General features: G+C 53.0%; 1 protein-coding gene across 2 annotated transcripts; it reads left to right on the top strand.

Annotated features, from left to right (window-relative positions):
* The first annotated feature begins 1747 nt into the window (after positions 1 to 1747).
* LOC119107504 (catalase) lies at positions 1748 to 19948 on the top strand. 2 transcript variants are annotated; one of them, XM_037230962.1, is made up of 11 exons: positions 1748 to 1933; positions 4594 to 4667; positions 5006 to 5177; positions 5500 to 5792; positions 6548 to 6727; positions 8334 to 8525; positions 8760 to 8912; positions 9784 to 9953; positions 10619 to 10722; positions 12796 to 12887; positions 19025 to 19948. In XM_037230962.1, exons 2-11 carry the CDS (start codon positions 4611 to 4613, stop codon positions 19136 to 19138), a joined length of 1527 nt encoding a protein of 508 aa, XP_037086857.1. In that variant the 5' UTR covers positions 1748 to 1933; positions 4594 to 4610; the 3' UTR covers positions 19139 to 19948. The 2 variants fall into 2 exon arrangements, with proteins under 2 accessions (XP_037086857.1, XP_037086856.1); XM_037230961.1 differs by having other exon boundaries at positions 1749 to 1933; positions 10619 to 10715; positions 12789 to 12887.
* Positions 19949 to 21565: the final 1617 nt, after the last annotated feature.

Raw genomic sequence — 21565 nt, 5'->3', positions numbered from 1 at the left:
ATCTGCGTAGCCTTCTCTAGTAGCCTGGGGCCCACCGGGGGCGACCATCAAGGCCCCGATAGGAGGGCTTAAGGGCATGAAGAGCTGATCAGTTCTTATTCGGAGACTCTAGCCCACGGGGATGGGCCCTTAAATGACGGTCAGAGAGCCCTTTGCGCCGATCAGGGACCCCTGAGTCAATATGAGCGTACATGTCGGCCAGACACCACCATTACCGCACAGTCAGCTCCGTGTCGATGTGCGCCTGGGGACTCACTTTCCAGTCAGCTACAAAGCCGGGGCCAGCGATTTACACTGGTCGGCCCCTGTATCTATCAGGGGCCTTCAGTATATAACAGAGGGTCCTGTGTTCGCAGGGGCCCCGAGTCCATCAATGGTAGTATTCGATGTGTCATAAGAGGGGCGGGGGTGACGGGTGTCGATCGGTATTCTTTTGGGAGGGCCCTGGCCCCCAATGTTGAGTTGGGCCCCCGAATGTCGGCTTTGCCCGCAATGTTTTTGGCTGGAATGCTACAAAACACGTGGTTAAAATGATCATACACAAATAGTTTGATCTTCTTTGATCTTTCTCCGTAGTGGCGTCTCGTACCACTCTCATAACAGAAAGTCATGGTTGCCCTCATCACAAGATGCAAATCGTAACAGCTGATCGGATAAACGATGCAATGAACTTCACATACCTAGCGCCATAAGACAAGCAATGGTTTGTGAGGTTGAAGTGAAATGCTCTGGAATATGGGGATGACCTCAGTCCTTCATGGCTAACATCGTCCCATCTCTCACAACCAAAATGCGTGCCGCTTCCCATGACCGTCATAGAAGAGCGCCATCGGCGCACTAAGGTGGCCTCTAAAGTGGCACCTTCATGTGCCGATCAAAAGAGATGAGTGAGTCCAGTGCCTGCTCCCTGGATCCAACCCTACATGATTTTTATGCTGTTTAAATTAAAGTATGTAATAAATTATACAAAGATTAAAGAAATACATTGCATATAATCAAAATAAGGTGGACTAAGTCCGGTGAGAGAGAGTGGGGAGAAGTAGAATGTCATCCCTTCGGTTCGGCCCCCCCCCCCTAATTTATCAAAATTGACATCCACGGCCAGGATGATAGGGGCCCGTGTTTTTTGCGACATGGAGTTCCTCCTTCTGTGAGCGTAAGCTTGACCTCGAAAGGTAACCGTGAGAGGTCAGCACTCTTACCGAAACTAGTTAATGCGCTGGTGAATTTTCACACGCCTGAAAAGTTCAGAGCGACTGGTTTTTTGTGATATCGAGTTCCCTGTCCTTTGACCATGAAGAGTAACCTTGAGGAGTAAGTATTTTTTGGCAGACGCTATATTTGTGGTTTAAAGTATTTTGATATTTGCAAAGTTAGAATCGGTCGTTAATTTCTTGATGATTTGGAGTTCGCCGTTCTTCAACCCAGCCTTTGATTTTAAAGGTCACACGATAACGCAAAATAAGTGTTGTTTTCGACGTTCTTGTGCCATAATTGACCATGTGACATGTTTTCAGGGAAATCGGAACTTGTCGCTGAATGAATCACAAACTTCATAGATATCAACGCGCCACCACTGGATGTGTCACGTCATACCACTGGTCACCAGTACCTTATATCTTATGCGGCCTTGGCAGTAATAGACTCGTCATCTTCATAGCGCAGTAGCTCGCAGTAGGTAGTTGTGGGCCTGTTGTCGAGGTCCGCTTCAAAGGTAAACAAAAAACGCTCCTGGGAGGTGCGTGTTTATCGTCTGTATCGCGCAGTGAACGTACTGGTCAGCTGTCAGCGCTGTATTGGGTCTGCGTGCGAGACCTGTAACAACTGCTGCGCGTAGGAGACCCGAGTGTTTCGCTGTGTGGCTGTGGGGTGGCCTTTGGATTGGGTTTGCGGACCTCTTGGACGTCGCTCAGGGTTAAGTCACTGACTTAAGGTGAGGTCTTGTGGCGCGAATGTACCGTTGTTGCCACAGGCTGCAAAAGCCACACGTTATGTCTCGCGTGTTCCCGTAATAACGACCGTTTTACGCCCCCATGCGACATCCCGTCAACAATTTCAGCGCTTGTACACCGTGTTTTCTCCGAGCTCTCCGGGGTCTGCGCACAGTCTCCATCAATTTCAGATTGGAGAGAGTCAGTGCTCCTGGAAATTAAAATGTTGTGACAGACTGTTTTGCGCTGGGCAAGGCCTTTGCTGGCAATACTAATCCCACCTTTCTAGGGGAGGGGTGAGGGCAATACAACACTTTAGGCAAGTTCAGTTTTTGACTAATTTTCACTTCATTTTATATCAAACGGTGTAGGTGTACTTTCCTACCTAACATTAGAAAAAATCATTGCACACCATTCGTCATGTTTAAGGCGGCACATATCGTACATAATCTCAAAACCGGTAGAATCATGCTCCTACCTTCAAATTTCAATAACTTCGATGGCGGGCTCCCGAGCGCCGCGCGCACTGCACCGTCTGGACTCCCTAGTGCCGTTTCTGCGTTGCTGTTGCGTAAATACAATATTTCTGCTTACCAAGAACTCTACAAAATGTATGGGACCAAGGTAAACCATTCGTCGTGTTTAAGGCGGAACATATGGTAAATAATTTCAAAACAGATAGAATCATGCTCCTACCCTCGAATGTTAATAAATACGATAGCGAGCTCCCGAGCGCCGCACGCACCCCACCGCACTGCCTCGACTCCCAAGTGCCGTTTCCGCGTTGTTGCGAAAGCACAATATTTCTGCTTATCAAGAACCATAAAACATGTATGGGACCAAAGTAACAATAATAAAGCAACCAAAATAGTTTCTTATCGAGTTTAGGTACATTTATGAAACACACAGGCCAGAATTGTCCAGAACATATCCTAAGCTAGCCTAACCTAACCTAACCTAACCTAACTGAGAATAGACCAGAACCTAAGCTAACCTAAGCTAAGCTAACCTGACCTAACCTAACCTAACCTAACCTAACCTAACCTAACCTAACCTAACCTAACCTAACCTAACCTAACCTAACCTAACCTAACCTACCCTAACCTAACCTAACCTAACATAACCTAACCTGAGAATTGACCAGAACCTAAGCTTAGCTAAGCTAACCTACCTTAACCTAACCTAACCTAACCTAACCTAACCTAACCTAACCTAACCTAACCTAACCTAACCTAACCTAACCTAACCTAACCTAACCTAACCTAACCTAACCTAACCTAACCTAACCTAACCTAACCTCTTGATGCTGCTTGATGCGCAGTAATGTTGTGACCCGCGCAGTAATGGCGCCGGTTCGCGGGTGCTGTGTGTGTGCGGCGCTCGGGAGCTCGCCTTCGTAATTATAAAAAATTGACGGTAAGATCATGAATCTACCTGTTTTGTGATCATTTACGATATGTCCTGCCTTAAACACGACGAATGGTTTACCTTGATCCCGTACATTTTATAGAGTTCTTGGTAAGCAGAAATATCGTATTTATTCAACGGCAACGCAGAAACGGCGCTGGGGAGTCCAGGCCGTGCGGTGCGCGCGGCGCTCGGGAGCCCGCCATCGAAGTTATTGAAATTCGAAGGTAGGAGCATGATTCTACCTGTTTTGAGATTATTTACGATATGTCCTGCCTTAAACACGACGAATGGTGTACAATAACGTTAGGTAGGAAAGTACACCCTGACCGTCATCTTAGTTTGTAAATTACTCTACAAACAAACCAACCTGCAAACCATGACAAGGAGGACACAAAATGTTCATGGCTCCCGAATCCTGTGTCTCAATGGGTAGCAGCCCGCCCTATTTGATGCATAATTTAGCCCATCTGGGGCAGCTTCTGTCTTGTACCAGCCTAAGCTTCCCCCCAAAAAACAGTCATCAGGATAATCGCCCCAAGCTAGATTGTATTGCGTTAGACCCAAGGTAATTAACTGTGTATTTGTAGTGATAATTTTTGCAATGTAGTACATTTCTCTTCAGAAATGGTTGTCTCCAAATGTCTGAAAGCTTCCCATTACTCATTTTTGGCCCAAACCCTGTGGCAAGATAACATGAAGATCTGCTACTTGGTTGTGAAAGTTGTTTCACCATTACCTGTGAAGTGGTAGCATGATGTGGATTAGTTGGTATGGCAATAGCACAGTTTTTATTATTGTATTTCCATTCAACACCATGTGAGTACAAGGCTGGGACAGAGTTAATGCCATTTGTGTCCATATTGATGTTAAGGACAGGTGCCCTGCTTCATCCCCCCCTGCAGTCTGTCTGTGGCTTTCTGATGAAACATGAATTTTTCTTTAGATTCATGCTGGGTTTGAAAATTCCGGAATAATGAAGGAAGTTGGTGTGCCAAAGCTGCTGATTTTGACATCATTAAATGGATAATGTATTAAATTCAGAACTCAAATAAAGCTGTGATATGTGCTGCCATGTATGCTTTACATTATTTTCCACACATAATCACTTAAATCATTATCATTGAGTTTAATCATGGACCTGTGTAGTCTAGAAAATCACGGAACTTATATTTAGTTAGCATTAGCACAATAGGACTCTCCCATTTAACAACTCATCCATGCTATGTAAACTGGTTACTTTTGCTTGTTTCAGGCTATCACCTGCTCACCATGGAGCATCGTTGCAAAGCATCAAATCAGCTCGGTGACTTCAAAAGAACATGTGGGGTAAGTAAACACAAATTTTTGGACCTTTTCATGTCAATGAAAAGTTTGTTCTACAAATTACATACAGATAATGAGACTCTCACCTTTAAGCATAGTCATGGTCTTTAGCAGTAAGTGTTACATAAAAATAGACATCTCTGAAGGCATGATATTGAAATTGACATGAATATATCTAATTGGCTTTGCCAAAAGTTCCAGGAAGGCTGCTCTTGCATTGCAAGTAAAAGCTTTTCGGTATCTTCTGTGAAGGTTGTGACTACTTAGAATCGGTCCAGCAAGTAGACATGCAGATTGTTTCATGTATCCACCAGCCCATGTGTGCACCTGTTTGCGACCAGGCGCCAGAGCAATGCACCACGAGTCAAGGTCACCCCATGGACACGAAGACGGCCTCGCTGACGGCTGGCCCTAGAGGCCCGCAGCTCATACAGGATCACAGCTACATCGACGAGATGGCCCACTTCGACCGCGAGCGCATCCCAGAGCGGGTGGTGCACGCCAAGGGAGCTGGTATGTGCCGTCAGATGGTTCTCGGCTCATTATGTCGGTGCCTATAGGCAGGCGCACCAGGTAGTTTAGCTCGTCGCGATATAAAGCACAATTGTTTGTCCCGACATGGCTGTTGTTTGTCAGGAGACGTGCGTGCAGAAGGTGCGCATTTGTTACAACGCTACAGTGATAACAGAGCCTGCCAGATGGGACGAGAGCCGCACGTCTCGCTCCCAGCAGCCTTACACGCGCAGCGCTGCCGCTTCTAGCGAAGTCCACCGGCAGCTGCAGCCAGTCGCCCTGGGTCCAGCCCACACCACTAGTCTCCGCCGGCTGCCGGCAGGTGCGTTCGGCTACTTCGAGGTGACGCACGACATCAGCCGCTACAGCAAGGCGGCCGTGTTTGGCGCCGTCGGCAAGCGCACGCCGGTGGCGGTGCGCTTCTCGACGGTGGGCGGCGAGAGCGGCTCGGCCGACACGGTGCGCGACCCGCGCGGGTTCTCCGTCAAGTTCTACACCGAGCAGGGCAACTGGGACCTGGTCGGCAACAACACGCCCATCTTCTTCATCCGCGACCCGATCCTCTTCCCCAGCTTCATCCACACGCAGAAGCGGAACCCGGCCACCCACCTGAAGGTGAGGCGGCAGCCGGTGCGTCGGCCGGGTCGCCCCGTCGGCCCGCGTCAGGCCCCGTGCATGCGCCCAGTGAACGTAAACAGCCGGCAGTCGGTGCCTGCTGACATGTGGACCCTTACATAACGTGTGGGGTTCGGCGACTGACGGAACCGCCCGCTATCTCCGGTGGCGTCTGACGTCTCACGCGACGCCAGCAGCGCCGTGGGACACCCACGCTGCCCGCCGCCACCACCCAGCGGTGGCAGTCGAACCGCGGCAACCGAAGAAGTGCTAAGTCACCCGCTCTCTCTCTCCATGGATGGTACGCTGTCGGGAAGGAGACAGCCGAAACTCGGGGCCCTCATCGTTGCATACGAGGGGTGCAGGCTCACATGCCGCGCTCGGGCGTGTATGGCCGACGCGGCCTGTCCGGCGCCTTTCGTATAAACACACCGTCCTGTGATGGGGCTGGGGTGGGGCGGGGGGGGGAGGGGGCTGTAGGCACGAAAATGGGTCCCAGTGACGCACAGTTCGCCTGGTGCTATGAACGCAGTGTCGACTCTTTGTACGAAACATGTTTTACCTGATTTATTTGCGTACTTATGCACAGTTGCCGCAGGAAAATTAAAGCACATTTTTGCACCTTAGCCGTTCCAGAATATCAAGCCTGCTGAAGCATAGATCTGGCCGGACACATGTTCTGTCCGATCGTCATTGCCGACCGCTGTTGGAGCCCGCCAGCGGTGACAGATCTCGCGCGGCGGCGCTGCCGGCAGGACCCGGACATGTTCTGGGACTTCATCACGCTCCGGCCCGAGAGCACGCACCAGGTGTCGTTCCTGTTCTCGGACCGTGGCATCCCCGACGGCTACCGCCACATGAACGGCTACGGCTCGCACGCCTTCAAGCTGGTCAACGACAAGTGCCAGGCCGTGTACTGCAAGTTTCACTACAAGGTCAGCAGGCTCTCTGGCCCGGCGTCTCATCCGTCACGGTGTTCGCGCTCTGTGCCAGACCAGCTGCCTGGCAACCGCTGTCTGAGCACCTGACCTTCAGATGCCCTCGGCCACTGACGCGTGACTGACATGTTACGTCTTTGGACGGCATCGCTGGCGCAGAATATCGTTCCGTGTTTGTATATCTGAAGCTCGCTATGAACGGAGCGGGGAGGGGGGGGGGGGAGGGGCATCGTCAGATGAGCGTGACGTTCGGGGAGCGCTCGAGATTGGCTGACGTCAGCGACATATTTTTTCTGGGTGCTGCTAGTTAAAGTTTATTTTTCGTCATATCACTGCGACTTTAGCAGCAGACTTGCGCGTGTCTTGATCTGGGTGCTCCCCAAACCCAGGCTTAGAGTCTTGCGTTGCTTCGATGTTCACGTAAACTCATCGATCTGTTGGTGATTGGTAGCGTGGTCGGGCGTCATATACGTTCTTACTCTCTTATATCGCTATATATGCGATGCACATAATTCGAAGAGAGCATCCCACACAGCAGTGGGCTTTCACGACGCGTCGCTACACTGTTTCTCACATTAGTCAGAAGCCAGCACACTGACGGCCCAACGTTAGCACACACAATCAGAGTAACATTTGTGAAGATTATCAACGCCAGGGATGAATACCAAATGCCTTATCGGGATGAAACCGTGTCTTTATCGCAGACTGGTATGACAGGCGGCGGACAAGCTTACTGGTGGAGATCGGTCTGGTGCTGCTGTCAACATATAGGTAGCTCTGCCAACACCACAGTCCCTGTGATGGCTGCTTAACAGGGTGTCGGCGGCCAACTTGGCTGTGCCATCACCGTCACAATGCCGTGTTGAAAGCCATAACATTCGTTTACATCACACAACATAAATTTACTAATTATATTAATTATAATTCATAGGGAAACCGGTACGGGGTTCGATTCCCCGCGTTGCCCGCCCTTCCTGCCAGCGTGAGAGGCAGGCGACGCCATATAGCCTCACCAGCTGAGTGCGTCGTGAACCCTCAACGACACACACACAATTATAATTAATATTAATATTAATAATTTACATATATAAGTAATATTAATTATAGAAATATACATTAACATAACAAAGGCACAGTGCCAGCTTACGTCCAGTGGACTTCCGGAGGCACTCGTAACCCAGAAGAAGCGGCCGTCGTCGTATCGGCTGAGTTGGCTTAGAAAAGGTGCTGATGCAAGGCCGGTATTGCACTTGACCAGATTGTCGCCTTCAAGGACTGGCCATGGTATAGCTCTTCACTGCAGTGACGGCTGCTCCGTTGATAAACAATTAGTCTAGGCATAAAAAGCAATAGTATACCGCATCCCCTTAATAATCAAGCATATCCCAAGCTACCTGAGCATCCTATGTCATAATAAATATAGACATGCTGAGTTCTTTACCCCAGCACTATGTGGCAAGCTCCCCAGCGGGGCGGCGGGTTAGCCGCTGCGTCCCTCCAACCCTCGTCGGTCAGCGCGGGCGCCGGCCGTCGCCCTCCCCCGCGCCCCCGCCGGTACCTGCGGCTGGTCCTGGAGCGACGGCTGTGTGGTGGTCGCCGGCAGACGGACCAGAAGATCAAGTGCCTGCCGGTGGAGCGGGCGGCCGAACTGTCCGGTGCCAACCCCGACTACGGCATCAAGGAGCTCTACAACGCCATCGCCGATGGCAACTTCCCCACTTGGAGCTTCTTCGTGCAGATCATGACGTTTGAGGAGGCGGAAGCGTCGCCTTTCAACCCGTTCGATGTTACCAAGGTATCTCGATAGCATCTCGGCCCCCATTGCGTTGGTTTACGTGGTGTGTTGCTCTACGCTTCTGGGTCTGCATTCTGGGCTGTGATGCTTTCAGTGCTGCTATCACACGAGCTTCGTTGTGATAGCTGGTATGTGATGTCTGTTATTTTTGACTATGCAGTTTTACAACAGCATGACTTGGTACGCCGTTGAATCACCATCGTATTTTCGACTAAGCAAAATGCCAATCCACAGGTCTGGCCGCACGGCGACTACCCGCTGATCCCCGTCGGCAAGCTGGTGCTCAACAGGAACCCCAAGAACTACTTCGCCGAGGTGGAGCAGCTGGCCTTCTGTCCGGCCAACATGCCGCCGGGTATCGAGGCCAGCCCGGACAAGATGCTGCAGGTACGTCTGAGCTCGCGCCTGGCCCGGCGCCGGCACTGCAGCCGCCTGACAGCCGGCCTCGCCGCCGCCCGGGCCTCTGCGGAGGCACGGCCGGCGGCGGCGTCTGTGCCGGCTGTCGCGCGGCCGGTCGCGGTCTGTCGCTCGCCCGCAGCCGCGCGGTACGAGCCCACCCGGTCATGATCTGGCCCGGTATCAGCGCCCGCTATCAGTGCTCGCTCGGGGCCCGCCGTCGCTGCCCGGCGGTGCAGCTGCGGCCTCACCTGGGCTGAGCCAGTACGGCCGATTAGGGTGACGCGCGTGCCAAGCCCTATCGCCGCAGAGTTCCAATTTACTGGAGGAAATTGGCTGACAAAGATGGAGTCTACATTCCTGTGAAGGCTGTGGAAATTCAACGAAGCGCGCGGAATGCTATGAGATTGTCGGGCTGATGTGGTTGGTCTCCTGAAATAGAGGTGCCCTGAATGGTCCTGCCGACTGGTGAGACTGGCGACAGGACTGGCTACGGAGGCGCCTCACGGGCGCAGTCAGAACCAACCTGGCACACTCCAACTGGCGTGCCAAGATCCCAAGTGTTAATCTCAGATCTCACAAGATCCTTGGATGGCGTAATCTTGAGCCCGTGTGCTGGAATGCGCTGTTGGTATCCGGGTACCCGCCTCCTGCAGAGGCTTGCCTGACACGCCTGCGACGCGGGCGGCCCGCCCCTGTCCTCTGAATCGGCTCAGCCTCGACCGCAGCTCCCACCGCGCTGTTCCCGCTCTCGGCGTCGCCGCCGTCCCTCTGCGCCGGCTTCGAGCGCCGCCTCGCGCCTGGCCTGAGCGCCACTGCTGCCCCGCTGCGCTCGCGCTGACCGCTGGTCCCAATGCGCCAGGGTCGCCTGTTCTCTTACAACGACACGCACCGGCACCGGCTGGGGCCCAACTACCTGTCCATCCCGGTCAACTGCCCGTACCGCGTGCGCGTCAAGAACTACCAGCGCGACGGACCCATGTGCATGGACAACCAGGACGGGGCGCCCAACTACTTCCCCAACAGCTTCAGGTGAGATCCCGAATCTCACGCATCCCGTCAGCAGCAATCCTGACTCTTACGCTCTCAAGGTAGAAAATGAGCTGCTGTTTTTCATACATGTTTTTGTGTGTTTTCATACATACCTTCGTTGGTTTGATTTTGTCACGGTGGCTTTCGCGTTGATTCGTTCGCCCTGTTTTCTCAGAGTAGGTCATTGATTTTTACCGTATGGGTCTCGCGATGAATCCGAGAAGCAATATCAATCTTCCGTATTTCATTGCCTTATCCGAATTTCTGTTCATATCATGTGTGGCTTTTACATCTCAAATGTAACGCGCTGTGACAGGTGCAGCAAAGGTATCCTAAGGTGTGATGTCATACATGGCGCCTTACAAGGTGTGATGTCCTACTTGGCGGCCCACAAGGTGTGATGTCCTTTAGTTGTGATGAGCTCAGGCAGATCTGCCCGCCGCTACGGTTCGCCCATGTCCACATCTGGGCCCGGCCCGATACCGCGTGTGCGGTCGTCCCATCCGCCCCGCGCTCGCCGGCGCCCTGACGCTCCGCCCGACCCCTGCGTCGCTGCGGTCCGCCCATGTCCACATCTGGACCCGGCCCGATACCTCGTGTGCGGTCGTCCCGTCCGCCCCGCGCCCGCCGGCGCCCTGACGCTCCGCCCGACCCCTGCGTCGCAGCGGTCCTGTGGAGGACACACAGCACGCGTGCAGCTCGTTCCCGGCCTCCGGAGATGTACGCCGGTACGAGACGGGCCACGACGACAACTTCTCCCAGGTAACCGGCTCACCACGGCGTCATGTGTTTTCGGCGGGCGTGACTTGATTTGGCGGGATGTTAGCTGCTCGGATTAGACGCCAGCTGATCTGATGGGACTTGAGCTGCCGTGACGGGCCGTGAGCTGCCGTGACGGGGCGTGAGCTGCCGTGACGGGGCGTGAGCTGCCATGACGGGGCGTGAGCTGCCGTGACGGGATGTGAGCTGCCGTGACGGGGCGTGAGCTGCCATGACGGACCGTGAGCTGCTGTGACAGGGCGTGAGCTGCCATGACGGGGCGTGAGCTGCCATGACGGGACGTGAGCTGCCGTGATGAGGCGTGAACTGCCATGACGGGGCGTGAGCTGCCGGGACGGGGCGTGAGCCACCGTGACGAGACTTGAGCTGCTGTGATGAGGCGTGAACTGCCGTGACGGGCCATGAGCTGCCGCAAAGGGAGTGATCAGGACATACTGGCAAAACTGTTTCGGCTTAAAACGCCTCCTATTGGCGATGTAGAATCATGAAAGGAAAATCAGGCGCTGAAGCAAATCGCCGGCTCCAAACAAACGGGAGTAATATTGTAGATTGTAGAAAAGCATACCTGCGGCGTAACATACTCCATCCCTCATACACGCATTCACGTTTGCCACCACTATTTTTCATTTGTTACGTTGAATGCTTCCAGATTGGGTAATGCTTCAGGTTAAAGGTTTAAAACCTTTGGTATAATGGCCAGAGCGAGTGTGATCTTATTGTCTTCCAGCGTACCGCATGTCACTAGTTGTCTATTTAAAGCTAGCTATTTTTGTCACCTGAGGATTCTTCAAGTTTAGCGTGCAGCCTGCCTAACATCCTTGTGTGATGGAGTGTGCCTTTCGTCCTGACACCTCTCATGATTGCTAGTGGGGAAGGCTCCTAAAACAGTAGCTATACTGGGAAAGCTAAAGCTAGCTAAAAGCTAGCTAGCTAAGCTAAAGCTAGCTAAGCTAGCTAGCTAAGCTAAGCTAGCTAGCTAAAGCTAGCTAAGCTAAAACTGGGAAAGCTATACCGCTCCATTAGTGGCGCCTTTCGTCCTGACACCTCTCATGATTGCTAGTGGGGAGGGGTGCTAAAACAGTAGGCTGGGAAGGCTATATTGCTCCAATAGTGGTGCCTTTCGTCCTGACACCTCTCATTATCGCTAGTGGGAAAGGCTGCTAAAACATGAGGCTGGGAGAGCTATCCTGCTCCATTAGTAGTGCCTTTCGTCCTGGCACCTCTCATGATTGCTAGTGGGGAAAGCTGCTAAAACATTGGGCTGGGAAAGCTATACCGCTCCATTAGTGGCGCACTCCACTGGGTGGCGCCCAGCAGTGACCAAGCCGTACCTGATGTTGGACGTGCAGCGATCGGCAGTTCGGGAGGCGGATGTGGCCGTTTCGGGTGGCATGTTCGACGGCGCTAGAGTCGCGCCAGAGTCGTGCGGAACACTTCAGGACGTAGGTCGCTTTTGAACAGCACTTTGAAAGAAGTACCAGTATTTGCATGGGGTGTACAACAAACTGGAAGCTGAATTGATTTATGAAAAAAAGAAATTGTGATGGGCGGCAGGGCTTTAACCCATTGCGGCTAGAGCTCAGCCAGGTTACAGTTAAGCAACCGTTGACATATGCTTTGTCTTTTTAGACCCAGGCTCGTCTGTATTTGACGTAAACGGCCAGGGCCTGGCATTGCTCGAGCCGTTTTCATTACGCAATTCGTAGGTTGTGCTTCCAAAGGCAAGTGGGCCGTAGCACTGATGCGAACCCACCGGTTCCGCGTTAGAATGCTTCCAAAAATAATAGTGGTTCTGATGCGCTTTTGGACAGTGCCTCAGCCTCGTTGCACAGTGCTCCAGCCGCGCTGGAGAGTTCCTCAGCTGCGCTGGATAGTTCCTCAGTCGCGCTGGATCGTGCCCGCCTGGTCAGCCGCGCTGGGCAGTTGCTCAGCCTCACTGGACAGTTCCTCAGCCGCGCCGGACAGTTCCTCAGCCGCGCTGGACCATACCCGCCTGGTCAGCCGCGCCCCATGCGTGTCCCCGCATGCTCCGTGATGACCGGGCGCGCTTTCCAGGTGACCATCTTCTGGAACAAGGTGCTGAACGAGGCGGAGAGGGAGCGCCTGGTCAACAACATCGCCGGCCACCTGAAGGACGCACAGATGTTCCTCCAGGTGAGCTGAGCGCGGCAGCGGACCGAGCCGGGCGTGCCGAGGGCGTACTGGATGGCCGACGAAATCACATGCACAGATATGTTTCATGTGGGCGTAAGCTGGCAAATACGCTTTGCATGACTGACAACAGCGTATTGCTTCAAGGTGCTCATTTTTTTTTCTTAGCACTTGAGGCTACGACACACAAAAGCAAGCGATGTAAACCATGCAGACAGCTGACTTTGTAACGTGTGTGATGTTCTGTGTTACGAATGCTTACGTTCACTGGCCATAAGTGCTATTTTGTTGCATGACGCTAGATGATTTTTTTTCTTGAAATCTTTGCCACGAGCAATCATTCTGCACGGGGTGCCGGTAGTGGAGTGGTTAGCGCGTCTGCGTTAACCTCTGCGCGTCTGGAATGCCAGAGGTACAGGGTTCGATTCCCCGCGATGCCCGCCCTTCCTGCCAGGGTGAGGGGAAGGCGATGCCATGTAGCATCAGCAGGTGGACGCGTCGTGAAGCCGTAATGACAACGACAATAATCACCGCTGCACCTGTCAGCATTAATTAGGCTCCATGGCGCAACTACGCCTTATAGCTCGCTGTGCGCAAAACGTCGTAACGCTTACCTTCGTGTGGGAAAAAAGCATGCTGACAAATTTCGCATTGCAAAACGTCAGTAGGGCACTGGCAGTGCATTGGTTAAGCTGCGCATCTGGGAAAACAGATGCAGAACATGGTGCCCGCCCTTCCTGCCAGGGTGAGAAAAAGCTTACTGCAAACACTGCGTGCAGCTCAGCCGTTACCTGCCACGGCCTGGGCGACACTGCCGCAACGCCAGCGACCACAGCAGCTGCATGGGTCGATAATCTAACCCCTTTAAGATGGGCGAGTGGTGGTGGAAACACGGAGCCGGCCTATCCACATTCTGCCCAAGAATGCGCAATGGAGACCACGGCGTTGGAGCAGGCGCATGCATTCTGATCGAGCTTTACGTCTCGTTTCCAATGCATGGTCAACCCGGCGGTTGCGGGTCCCTTTCCACGCGGCACAGCACTACGCAGTCTGTACGAGAAGTCATTCAGTGGGAGAACAACGCGCAGTCGTGCTATATGAATAAATGTTTTTACAAAGAAGTGCGGCTCGAAAAATTGCGTGAGCAGGAAAATTTGACTCGAAGGCAAGGGCCTCATGTTACATCGTCCGAATAAATGAGGCCCAGGAGAAATGCGTGTATGAATAAGTGGAAAACAAATGTCAAGTTTTCTGATGAAAACGGTACGGCAGATTGCATGTACCAAGATGTGATACAAATAAATGTTTATGAAAATAATTGCGTATGTGAAGCTTTGCGCACACGAAGCGCTGTAGACACGTGGTTTGATACCTAAGAATGCCTGCTCGGAATGAAATGCGATTCGGACACGTGCGATGCGAAGCTCTGCCCGGTCATGTTATAACCGTTGCCCTAAGAGGTGGGGGGGGGGGGGGGGGGGGGGGAGAGGGAAGGAGGGTTCTTTTGAAAGACTCGCAAGTTTTCCAGAATAACCTGTGGATGGCTTTGAGCGCGGTGTCGAAATGTTGGTTACCTGTATGAACATAATTTTGTACACAGGTCGAAGAAATTTCGTCTCTCTGGTCTCCACGGTGCATGTTCGGTGACCTCTGTATCGCGGTCATTTTAGTTCTTCTTCAACCCGAAGTGATAAGCATCGCCCAATTCTCGCCGTAAACACACTTCAGAAAGGTTTTCTAGAATCATCTTACTTTTATAACTCGGAAGTGCATTACTACCCTTTTGCTGACTGTTGGAAGTTCAGATCATTCTGGTCAAAATACATAAAGCTTCAACATTTGTGAACAAATTGAGCCATTTGGAGTCGTTTCGACGTGCGAGTGTTAAACCTTAATTATATGTATATATATATATATATATATATATATATATATGTTTTATTTATATATATTTATTTATATATTTATATATATATCTGTTTTATGTTATTATTTATTTACATATATATATATATATATATATATATATATATTATGTATATATATATATATAGCTGTTTTATGTTATTATTTATTGTTTATATTATATATATATTATATATAATATATGTCATATATATATATATATATATATCAAGGCTTTGGAAGTCCTTCGAACCCAGCTTTCCTCATCAATAAGACTTTTTGACAGTTGATGTAGCTGTCGGCCAATGCAACAAGCGCTCTCAGAGCCCTTTTACGTGATATGACATGTTCAGGTCACATGCGTCGACATCCACTGGTGCAATGATAATTTTTTCTCAAGATCTATTCAACGCCGTCTCGGAAAGATTTGCCTGACCGTGCTTAGTTCTTGACGTGATGGTAGGTCTATAAAGTGCCAAATTGACCCATTTGAAAGGATTTGACCTGGCAAAGGTTACATTCCGTATTGGTGAGGCACGTCTGTCTGATGCCGTTTGACGAACGAAGGGCGTTTTTTTCCTTGAAGGGCGGTTTCGGCGTGACTCTGGTATTCAAGATCTTACGAGCCTGTGATCTGGTTAGCCTGAGGACCTCCCCGGAGGGTAGACCTGAAAAGACTCCGCAGGGGACCGTAGGGCGAGGGCTAACCAACTTGGAAACGCTCGTCGGTTATGCGCGTTGGGGACCGGGTGTACGGTAAACGTTCGCGCGGGTAGTGGTGTAATTATACTTGTGGAATCCTACCCTAGTTCCGATGCTCGATGTTTCTGATTGCCGGTTGCGTCGCGGACAGTCTAGCGGGCGAGTGTTAGTGGTGAACTATTGGATGGGTAGGTCCAAGGCTTCTGTGTCGTGGCTTCTGTGAACTCCAGCTCATGAGCAGCCGCCACCACTGGTCCCATAAGCCACACACAGCCACTGAAATTACGTAACCAAAATATATGACCTTAGTGTAGAAAGGACAACGTTTATGCTTTGCGTGTGATATTGACAATGCCTACCCAGCTTGGCTTGTCGTAGCTTGCAGGATGCACAGCCACTTCGCTGAGATGGATGCTTCACGCAACGATCGAAATGAAAGGATCCCATGTACAAGCAACAAAGTTGCAAGGCTGCGTATTTCTAAATCGTGCTATTTAAGCACAGGGGTGTAATCGGCCCGAGTTGGTACAGGTTTCATTTGTGAGTGTTTTGGCTGGTTAGTGCCACGTCCCTTGGCTCGTCTGGTAGGATATATGTCACATGATCCTTGCCTCATCTTGCCTTACCTGATCCCTCACCTGGCCGAAGGCCCTGGCCGTGGCGGCCAGGGCCTTCGTTTCAAATTGGTCTAAAAGTATTATCGCCAGAGGAAGAGCGCATGGGTTCCCCATTGCCTTTCCCAATTTTTGTCAGTACAACCCATCTCCGCACGAGAGAAGATTGTCCTGGAGACCCAGTCCTAAAAGACCGCGGATATCCTCTTTGATATACCTAGAGCATCAATTTCATGGAAATGTTTGTCCACCTTAGCTTCCATGGCAGGATAGCCTCATTGACTTCTATGTTGCCATATAAACTGGCATCTGCAGTAAAGAAAATGCGGCCCTCTGGTCCTTGCCTCATCTGGCAGTGCGCATCGGCCATCATATTCACCGACACGCCAGCTCGCGTTCCAGAGACCTATGTGGCCCTCTGGTCCTTGCCTCATCTGGCAGCGCACATCGGCCATCATATTCAGCGACACGCCAGCTCGCGTTCCAGAGACCAATGTGGCTCTCTGGTCCTTGCCTCATCCGGCAGCGCGTATCGGCCATCATATTCACCGACACGCCTGCTCGCGTTCCAGAGACCAATGTGGCCCTCTGGTTCTTGCCTCATCTGGCAGCGCGCATCGGCCGTCATATTCACCGACACGCCAGCTCGCGTTCCAGAGACCAATGTGGCTCTCTGGTCCTTGCCTCATCTGGCAGCGCGCATCGGCCGTCATATTCACCGACACGCCAGCTCGCGTTCCAGAGACCGTGCTTTGTGACTCGTCGCCGACTGTCAGGTGGCAACTGGCCCAGATAGTCGGGTTGGTACTAGCCGTGCGTTGGGATACACATGCCACCTAAAACGTGGTGAGAAAGCATTTCGTTCATCATTCTAGTGAAAGCTGGTTAAATATTACCGTCTGAAAATCTTACCTACGAAACGTTGTGATGTTTAATTTTGTTTGGCTATTCTGATAAGGATGTGTTGAAGAAACTTGTACCCCGCAAGGATGCTTATGCGGTGGTGTGTAAAAGCGCGGGGGTTAGTGGCCTTGTGCGAAATGAGATTTAGATCTGATGAATAATGATGAACACGATGGACGAGGTTGTACGCATACGAATCTGACTGTCACATTCCCGCAGCTTGTTTTCATCATAGAGTCATCTCAGGCAGGCATCACGCAGGCATCATTTTGATAGTGTTGCGTAATCTGTAGGTGGGGGGGGGAGGGGGGATAGGGGCTGAGCTCTTTCTGATTTGTCCCTGGGTTTCGGTTATTTTGATTTGCGTTACTCATGTCAAAATTTTATTTTAAAACCTTGGCCGGTTCCAAAATGGTTCCCATGTTTAGAAACAGTTTCCCATTTGAAGCAGATATATATATATATATATATATATATATATATATATATATATATATATTGCTCGTAAAGTCACAGCTTTGTGCAGTCAGCGTGGGGGGCTCAGTTCCCCCGAAATTACAAAAAGGCACCCCTGATCACAGGGATTTCCCGTTTTACACAAACTAAGCGAGAAAAGGGCCGGACCTGCCAGAATCGTTCCTTAGTTCAGACGGGACCTTCAAATCCCATGGGCCAGGCACTGCTCTGCGTGGCCAGTGCCAACACCGGTGAGAGCGAACTGGTTGACATCGACGCTGGCTCCTCTCCGGGTATCGTACCCCGCGTAAAATTTTCTGGAGGTGACTCACATTCCTTTCTATTCTGTCCTGTCGTCCAAATTGCTATCCGGACCAAATACTTCACGGACTTCAGGTTCACCTCGTTACAACTTCAGACCCTGCCCAATTACGGCGTCATTATCTGCCACCGCTGCGCCGTACACGCCTCACTCTCTGGACGTCCGCATCGGCATGCGTCGTCCGGGGAGGGGGGAACTGCTTGTGTCCGGCCACTCCCCCCCCCCTCCGAAGCACGCGCGCGCGCGCGGCGGCGGCGGCGGCGGCGGCGGCTGAGGGCACTGAGGTCAGGCAGCGGGGTGGGGACGGCGGTGGACGTGCGCCGCACCGGTCAGGGATTAACCGGCTCCTCGCCAATCGCAGGGCCTCGCCGGAGGCGTATTGATCGCAGCGTCCATACGCCGCCGCTGACGGTCAAAAGACCGGCCGTCAATGACTTCTGAACGGAAGCGACGCGTTTTGAGCGATGTATCGGGGTGCTGTGGAGGAGCCAGGGCCAAGACGCCACTCGGAGCTAGGGCCGGAGCGGTCCGCCCGGTGTGGACGACCGCGGGGAGGCGTTCGTGCAGGGCATAAGTCGCAGGCGGGACGCGGCGGGATGACCTGCCGTCAGAATGATGCGTGTTATGCGGAGGTACGTGACTCCAGCCATCCACTTTGTCAGAGTACGGGGAATTTCCCCACGGACATGCATTTGGCTATCAGGGCCTTCCGCGCAGCGGGTGGCGACCACGGCGTCGTTCTGTCGGATGAGCTAGCACCCGAACTGTCTTCGGTCGGGGCGCAGTTGAGCTGTGCAGGGGGGGGGGGGGGGCGTTGTACGAGGAAAACGCGGAGTTGACGGGACACTGAGCGCCGCCGCCCGAGCTGCGTGTGGCGGCCGCCTGCGGAGGATCCGTCGATTGGTGGGCGACGCCGCCAGTCGCTGGCATTGCTATTAGAGTCGTCACATGCCGTGTCATTCGAGAGCTGTCGGTCTCTAATGACACGGCGGGGGTCGGCTGCCGGTCCGTCGTGACGCACCTGTCCGTGCCGGGACGCGGCGACCGAGCGAAGGTGACAGGCCGTGTCTGCAGCTGGCCGGCCGGCCCCGTCAGCCAGCGCCGCTGTCTCGATCGAGTATCGGCGGCGGGCGCGCTCTTGTGCCGCAGCGGCGGCCGGCCGGCGCGAGTGGACCAGTCGATCCGGTCAATAACAGACCCGACCGCTTCTGAACGTCGACCCCCGGCCCGTGTTGCAGCAACGCGCGGTGAAGAACTTCAGCCAGGCGCACCCGGAGTACGGCCGGCGCGTGCGGGACGCGCTGATCCGCCTGCAGGGTCCGTCGGCCGCCCAGCACCTCTCCAACCTGTGAGCGGGCGCCGCCGGGTCAGCGGACCGTGGCCCGGCCGCCGCGCAGGTGGCGCCCGCAGCTGCCGGCACCGCGGGGCATGGCCCCACCGTGGGGTATGTGCTAACGGACTGGGGATACTGGAAACGACGCCGCGGCACGGAGGCTGCTGCATGCGGGCTCTGGGTCATGAGGGTCTCTGTAACACGGTTCCGGTCACTGGGTTTCAGTGTAGCGTTAGGGGAACGGTGGTGTCGCAGCCAAGGGTACGGCCTTATTTGGCCAGCACTATGATATTGTAGCGATTCTAGCGCAGCGATTCGCGACGTGTCTGCTTACAAATGTGCATTTAAGGGTGCGGTGATTATTCGCAATGAGTTTTGAAGAAATGTCAGCGATGTGGTTAAGGTGATTCAAAACACGTGTTTCAGCGTTATACATGCAGTTGTCCCTCGGGAAACCCGCTCGCGCTGCAGTCATGAATGGCCTGTTCATTCAACCCCGTGGGGTCAGGCCATTCACCACTATTTTTGCGTATATCTTGCCAGTCCATCTTACCAGGAATGTCAGACGGCACTCGTCACGCGGGAGCACGCTGTGCCGTAACCCGAGCCACGGAAGTGTGCCACACTGGAATGCGAGCTGCGCCTGTCTCTTCGGCGAATCACCGCTGCTGTGCTTCGAGCCCTGCGCGCTGGAGCTGGCTCGCGCGACCGCCCAGTGGCTCCGCCGGGCGGCGGGACGCCGGACGGTCCCGTTGTGGTGGAGATGCCCCGGGGATGCCGCCGCTTCCACGCTCAATTTCGTCTGATTAATATAGCTGTTGTGGATGGACGCCTTGTTTTGCAGTTGGTGCGATATCACGGTGCGGACTCTAAATGTGTGTGGTGGCCGATGAATCAGTCCATAAAAACGTGTTCGTGAGCGCATCATGCACCCGTATGCACAGTCTTCACGCCCGTCATCGCTAAGGCACTTCCGTTTGCCGGTCGATAAGGTCCCGCTTGTAAATATTTGTAAATGCAGCATTCATTCGCAAATACCTGCGTTCCGTCACACGGCCTTGGACGTTCACATGTTAGGTACCGTCGCGCTTGTGGCGAAAGCAATGGCTTACACAATGCGAACAACACACGTTGCTCTGGTCCTGCGAGGCACAGCAGCAACAGCTGACACGAGTTGGATGATCAGCTGTTGCTGAGTTCTGTCAGCTCAATGTCGCGTCCAGATATTACACGCTGACCATTTCCCCGTGATTGACCAGGAGATTTGTCTTCAACTGGAGCGTTAAAAACCGAGAGTTTCGCGTGACTTCTTTTCATGCAGCTCTTGAAGGCAGCCATCGGCATAAGCGGCCAGAACACATGTGTTACGCAGCCAGCGGCACTGGCTACTGCGTCATACCAGCATGTCCGCGGCCCGCCGTCAGAGATCAGAGCTAATGCTGGCGTCGGCATCATATCGACCGGCCAGCGATGAAGCGCGTGACCGCGAGGTATCGGGGCCGCCCGCACCGCCGCCCGCACCCTCCCCCGCCCGCCGCCGCCGACCGCCGCCAGCAACAGGTGACTCCGATCCGGGCACGTGACACGCGCGGCGACGCACACAGCCAGCCGGCCTTGGGCGCGGCGGCCGCGACGGGGCCGCGTCGCGGCAGCGGACGGTCCGCCCGCTCGTGCCGCGGCGGTCTCCATGCGTGCGGTGCGGCATCCTTGGGAGGACGAGGACGGGTTTAGAGCTGTGGCTAGAGCCGAAAGGATCACAGGAAAGTCTGTGAGCTGCGGGACCGGAAATGACGGTGCGAGGGGGTCCAGTGCACGGAAAGTGTGCTGCTAATGATGTAATGCATGATAAAAGACATGATATGAATTATTTGAATACATATTGATATTGCATCTAAATAAGTGGATGTATGTTCGGAGTATTCGTGCATCAGTGGGTATGCTAGGAGTTGCGTTCTTCATGTTAACGGAGTTATCCACCTTGGGAATGTCGTTAAAATCGGGTTTGACTTAGAACACATTTAATGAGATTATTGTGTTAATCCTGCTGTCTGATGAGGGCTTAGCCAGATCATTGCTGACGGGACCGCAATGTTAAATCGAGAACCGAGAACATTAGGCGACAACATGGGTGGGACAACATGGGATCAAAGGCTTCTACCAAACATCCCCGGCTGGCGGCCTCCTGCTGCGGAATGGTCTCCACCATCTGGTTGCTTGGCGGCCAGGAAGAGGGGGGGGGGGGGGGCAACCGTTTGCTCTGTAAGATGTAAACCGTTCACGATGATCATCGGGCGTGCTCTCATCCAAACCAAGCATTTTATCGATAGAACTAAGCTTGAACATGTGTGTAAAAACAGGGACCTTGGCGTATCGCTGGATACCAAACTAACCTTTGCTGCACGTGCATCTGACATGGTCTGTAGGGACACTTGAGCACTTGGTCTTC

This window comes from Pollicipes pollicipes, unplaced genomic scaffold, assembly GCF_011947565.3.
Source record: "Pollicipes pollicipes isolate AB1234 unplaced genomic scaffold, Ppol_2.1 Scaffold_6686;HRSCAF=7923_pilon_pilon_pilon, whole genome shotgun sequence".
NCBI classification, from domain to species: domain Eukaryota; kingdom Metazoa; phylum Arthropoda; class Thecostraca; order Pollicipedomorpha; family Pollicipedidae; genus Pollicipes; species Pollicipes pollicipes.
This window is presented reverse-complemented; position numbering and strand designations above follow the sequence as displayed.

What these genes read in the sequence shown, in the direction of transcription:
- LOC119107504 (XM_037230962.1), top strand. Translation starts at nt 4,611, where the DNA reads ATGGAGCATCGTTGCAAAGCATCAAATCAGCTCGGTGACTTCAAAAGA. An exon ending in ACCCGGCCACCCACCTGAAG is followed by an intron (nt 5,793 to 6,547) that starts GTGAGGCGGCAG and finishes CGCTGCCGGCAG; the next exon opens with GACCCGGACATGTTCTGGGA. An exon ending in ACTGCAAGTTTCACTACAAG is followed by an intron (nt 6,728 to 8,333) that starts GTCAGCAGGCTC and finishes GGTCGCCGGCAG; the next exon opens with ACGGACCAGAAGATCAAGTG.